Consider the following 6050-nt stretch of genomic DNA (forward strand, 5'->3'; position numbering starts at 1 on the left):
TATTTACTTTGGTTGTTGTCTCCTTGGCTGTACAGAAACTTTTCAGTTTCATTAAATCCCATTTGTTTATTATTGGTATTGTTGCTATTGCCATGGCAGTCTTCCTCATAAAGTCTTTCCCAATGCCAATATCATCTAGTGTTTTTCCTATTCTTTCTTAGAGAATTTTTATCATTTCATGCCTTAAATTTAAGTCCATCTTGAATCAATTTTTGCAAGTGGAGAAAGGTGCGGGTCCAATTTCAGTCTACAAGGCCATAGTGGTCAAGACGGCCTGGTCCTGGCACAAAAATAGAGACATAGATATTTGGAATCAAATAGAAAACCTGGAAATGAAACCAACAACTTACAGCCACCTAATCTTCGATAAACCAAACAAGAACTTCCACCGGGGGAAAGAGTCCCTATTTAATAAATGGCGCTGGGAGAACTGGATATCCACATGTAAAAATGCAAATTTAAAGACATAGTGGATTCAAAGGAAACTAAACACAGAGATGAGGAAAGAAGCTACAGCAGGAGGAATTTCCTGTCTGCCCAGGAACATGGACATTCACGGAGCTCACATTTCAGGTAGTTCCTCATCATCATGGAGAGTGAGCCACAGAAAGAGAAGTGTGAACACAATTAATGGCTGTGAAATTAGTCAGGCCCACTGCCACCGGAGAAAGGTGAGAGCTATCATAAACCTTACATGGGAATTGTTGCACACAGCCTGGTATGAATTTTATGGGGTAAGAGAATTCTGCAGGTACAATAAAAAAAGGTGTGTCAGGCCGGGTGTGTGGCTCATGCCTGTGATCCTGGCACTCTAGGAGGTTGAGGCAGGTGGATTGCCTGAGCTCACGGGTTCTAGACCAGCCTTAGCCAGAGCAAGACTTCATCTCTAACAACAGCCAGGTGCTGTGGCAGGCACCTGTAGTCCCAGCTACTCGGGAGGCTGAGGCAAGAGCACTTGAGTCTAAGAGTTTAAGGTTGCTGTGAGCTGTGACTTAACAGCTCTCTACCAAGGGCAGCATAGTGAGACTGTCTCAACAATAACAACAATAACAAAAAGGTATGTCATTTGCTGGGGACACGGTAAAACAAAATGTATTGTCAGAGTTCTCTCACATTTTAGAGAGCTGTGTCCAAAATGATAGGGAATCTCTATAAGTTGTTCCTAGTATTGAAGGAATCTTTCATTTCTGACAGAGAACAACCAAGAAAACAAGAATCCACTTAAGATGTTGGAAGCCCTGGGCAAAGATGTCATCAACGAATTTTTGAATACCTTGTCAGATAAAAATGTGGTGAAAATAAAGGAAGAGGAAAAGGAAAACTTTCGTACTGCAAGAACAAAAGACAAGGCCCGGATCTTTGGAGCCTCTTTAAAAGAGAAACAGGAGGAGGCAGTTCGATTGCTTATGGAAACCTGCCTTTTCCTGGAGGAAAAGCCCACCAGCAAAGAAGGTAAATGTGGACCTTTACAGCAACCTCCTAAAACTTTCCAGATGCCATTCAAGTCCAAGCCCAGGCAGCATCTTCTGTAATCCCCCATCCTTCCTTTACTCAAGTACCATTTTCACTAAACCTGTCATTGTCCTTTTAGCGGCCACCTTGTCTTTTATGGAGTAGGATCCAGCTCCCAATTAGCTAAAAGGCTGAGTCCTGAAATTGCTGTAAACTGTTATGTAAAATGTTAATAGAAATAGTTAGCAGTAGAGATTTTGTAGTAAGGGATACCTAAATGTAAACCTACATTCTGTCACCTGTGAATGATGATGTGACTTTGTGCAAGTTTCTTAACCTTCCAGGTCCCTACTCATCAGTCTTACCATCTGTGAAAGGGGAACAATTAAAAGTGCCACCTCATTAAGCTACGTAAGGGTAGGAGCACAGTAATGCCAGGCGTGTGCTCACCCTCCCAGTATATCTACTTTAATCTGGAAAGCTTCCTTCAAGCTTAAGACTCACTCAGTTCTAGCTGAATATTCAGTATTCATAAAACTAACATGTAAAATTAAACACTTGTTTCCCTGACTAACTCTGTTTCATTTTTATCCCCTTTCCATCTCAGTAAATAGAACTAACATCTACCAAGTCCTGACACCAGAATATAGCTAGTTTATCCACCAATAAATAAGAGTAATTAGCAGAATGCCTGGCACATAGCAGATCCTTAATTAATACAGGATGAATAAACAAACGAAGGCTATGTACTCAATAAATACTAATTATCACACTTAGTACATGGGTGCTAAGATTTAGAATTTTCCAGTGCTTACTTATTTCTATGACTTTCAAAAATATGATTAGAAGGATGTCTATGAAATGTATAAAATTTTATAACTTTTCCGAACTTTTGACATAGGTTGAATTATGAGTAGTATGAGGTCTGACAAGCAAGTTCACAGACTCATCCTGGAAACAAACGCTGCCTTGCTCCTTGCTGAATTTCAGTGCACTCACGTGGGAAGTACTTGCTCTCCTTGGGAAACTGCCTTGACTCCAGGACCTGGTCTAGCCTTCAAAGCAATTTCAGAACTTTTTTTTTTTTTTTTGGCAGTTTTTGGCCAGGGCCAGGTTTGAACCCGCCACCTCCAGTATATGGGGCTGCCACCCTATTCCTCCGAGCCACAGGTGCCACCAATAAGGTTTTCTAACAGTGGCAGTCAGTGTCTCACAGCTGTGTCCATGTCAACATGGGGCAGTGTCTTGCTGTGTGTTTTGTGCCTTTTGATAACAGCTCTGATGGTCATTCTAGAGAGAGTTCTAAAATTGCTTTTAAGGATGGAGTAGGCTCTGGTATTGGGGCACAGCTTCCCAAGGGGAAGAATTCAAAGGTGACTAAAGTGGTACTCAGCAGTAAGGTATGCAGCATTTTTTCTAGAATGAGTTTGCAACCTTAATTGTCCGACCTCATATTAGAACCTAAATGTTCTCAAAGTCACAGGCACCATTCACAGAATTTGTCACAGAGTATAAACTGAACTTTTCAGCCCTCAAGTATTAGTGTTTACCCAGAATGACAAACGATAATGATCAGAAGACAACATAAATTGTTGCAACCTCACTATAACAAATGATCTTTTTCAGTAAGCCTTCTCTAGCAAGAAGACCACCAGGAAGCACATGCTGGTCTGAGAGTTGTCCACGGTTGTGGCCAAGGCTGCATTCTCATTAATATTCAAGTTGGTCCTGTTGTAGGTTTTTTGCTTCTTCTCAAACCTGAGATGACATAGGAACAATCTCAATTTTAAAAAAATCAGTAACAAATGGCCATTAGGATTGAGCTAATAAGGGCTTCGGGCTTATTTTAGCAGCTCCTAGAATCACAGTGAGCATTAAACTCTAACTAAAATAAACTATTTGGGCAGCAGAGGTGGTGGCAGGAAGAAGGCAGACATATACCCTCTCAGGAGGGGTACAATGGCTCCTGGGCCTCTATCTGCACTTGAAGTCTTCAGAGTGACCCCAGGACCTTTAGGTGCACTGGCCCAGCAGGCTCCTAAGCCCGGGGTGGGCTGGGCTATTAGAATAGGCAAAAGTCCTGGCAATGCCTTTGGCCATGGGTATAATTCTGAAGTTTTCCAGCATTGTGTGGATGGCATGGACTGGAGGATAGGCTGGATATAAATAATTGTGTGTTTGTTTCCTTTAACAAACCCATATACGTACATGCACACTATGTGGAGAGCACTATTACACAGACAGAGATAATCACTTGATCCCAGCTTGTCAAGGGAGACGGCTTTGTCTTACTTTGTACAAGTCTTTCCCCTTCGTATCAATTTGAAGGGATTCCTGAGCTTTTCATTAGGTAAGAGATACAACTCAAAAATTAGACATTTTATCTGAACTTATGATTTCTTCAATTCTTTCTGTTGTATTGCCCAGCTAAGAAGAACTCTATATGGGCAGTGGACTGGACTATAATAGCTACTCTTCTGTAATGAGATTATCTATTTTCATGTTACTGGTAGTATCAGATTTATGACAGAAATTCTGTTTAATTCCTCATTTTGCTTGAAAATGCTGTATGTAGATACATACGGTCATTAGGAGATGGCTGTTAATGTTAGAAAGCCCCAAACCTGTATAGAAACAGGAAGCTGGAATCTCGGATGAGAAAACACACCTCTGACCAGGGACTAGCCAAGGATACTGGATGCTTTCATGTTGACAGAATTTTCTGGAATGGGGAAAAAAATCATGTGTCATTGTTTAACCTATGAATAATAAAAAGCTTAGAAGGTCTGGTATCCTTACAAACTCCTACAAGTGGTTTCACCTTTGGAATTAACTTAGTTTCCTACTTTTTAGAAAGATATTTATTTAAAAGCACTATTAAAAACTAATGAAAACAAATAATTGAAACTTAAAAGGACATTATAAAATATAAAAACCAAAAATTTAACACATTATGCTATTACTTTTCTCATTTAAATGAAATTAACCAGAAAATGCCTTGGTTGACTCATACAACTGAACAGAAGTAATAGGGCTGTCCATTTCTTTCATGGCAAGAAACCTCATTGTCTATACTTTGGCAAACTTCTAAGTTTTGTTTCTGAATTTCTCCTTTCTTCTCCTTCAAGGGAGGGCTCTGGAATTTCCCAGTGTCTTGCACAATTTCAGACAACGGAGGTCAAGCAATGTCAGATAATACTACATTTCTCAAGGGAATAGATGAGAATGACTCAAACAGACTTCTCCAAAAATCATGGATTGCTCACTGAACCCTTTGGATGTGAGACAACCAGAGTTACATGAGAGTTTCTGACAAAAAATAAATTGTCCCATTGAAACAGCACTCTATTACTAGACAACACTCATCCTTCAAATAGCTGACTTTACAATTTGGTGAGGCATAATTAAAGCCCATTCTTTCTAGAAAGGTGAAGAATTCATGTGATGGTTTTAAAAAAATAACACCTGAGTATCATAGGATTCAAGATTCTGTTCAGTTTTTGTATCTGTATGTGTTGTGTGGCTTAGAAAAGAGCAGGCACTGCAAATTGAGGTGGCGCACTGATCCAGTACTGTGGACACTGCCACACGTGGTTAGTAAGACCTCGATTTGTGGCTAGTAACATATATCAAAGCGAGAGTATTTTGGATGTGTTATAGTAAATAAAATATGTTAGTAAAATTAATGTCACCTGTTTATTTTTACTTTTTAATGTAGATATTATAAAATTTAATATCGCATGTGGAACTCACATCGTATTTCTAACAGACAGCACCGTGATAGCTATTTGCTCAAAAACGCAGATGAGTAACCTGAAACAGCACAACTGAAAAAAATCAAATTGTTTTGTCTCTGAATATGGAGAGGCCAAATTGGCGTCAGATCACTGAGGTGTTTCCCAGATTATCAGAATCTGCTGCAGAGTGGATCTGTTTACCTTGTCAGGCACTGCTCTTCCCTTTCCCAGTAACGAAGCTTCCCCGATACTAGAGGTTAGACACAACCATAATCTCTACATGTAAAGAAGTAGATGTCCCAGGATGTCCCTCTTTCTCATCTTCATAGGTGATAACCTGGGTCACTGAGGCAGTAATCAAAACTTATATAATGTGATATATCCTCCAGCTCCTCCAAATACCAAGACTGGGCCACCTGAGGCAGCAGAACCTACAGATACCCTCAAGCTGTGCCCTCACGAAGATTTCCTGAGACTGAGCAAAGAGCGGGCTGGAGAGGTGCTGTGCTCCATGCATGAAACAGGGAAGAAGAGAAAAACAATTGCTTTTGCTAAATGCAAAATTTCTTAAAGCAATAAGATATTAGGAGTGAAGATTGTGGTAATTTTTTACATAGGTGCTTCCAGCAAGGAGGAGAACATGGGATTTATGCACATTCTGATCCTGTGTAAATATAATGATAAAATGCAGCCAACTCTTTTTCTTCATTTATGTATTCAGATTATCGATTTAGGACTTATGACAATTTCAAGTGTAACTGTAGAATCTAAATATTTATAAGATAACATGTCTGAATAGTAATTTTGTGCATCTAAGTTGAAAGGCCTAGACAGGAAGCATATTTTTAAAATATAATTAAA

The 6050-nt window shown here is 39.7% G+C and overlaps 1 protein-coding gene across 1 annotated transcript in view; it reads left to right on the forward strand.

Moving 5' to 3' along the window:
• The window catches only part of LOC100953733 (caspase-4-like), a 99207-nt gene that overhangs the window by 84635 nt on the left and 8522 nt on the right, over positions 1–6050 (forward strand). Inside the window, exons 2-3 of the mRNA XM_023507718.1 lie at positions 1175–1452; positions 5579–5755. Coding sequence (XP_023363486.1) covers positions 1175–1452; positions 5579–5755 — 455 coding nt within the window. The remainder of the gene's footprint in view (positions 1–1174; positions 1453–5578; positions 5756–6050) is intronic.

Source organism: Otolemur garnettii, unplaced genomic scaffold (assembly GCF_000181295.1).
Source record: "Otolemur garnettii isolate 467f Iridium unplaced genomic scaffold, OtoGar3 scaffold00200, whole genome shotgun sequence".
Classification (NCBI taxonomy): domain Eukaryota; kingdom Metazoa; phylum Chordata; class Mammalia; order Primates; family Galagidae; genus Otolemur; species Otolemur garnettii.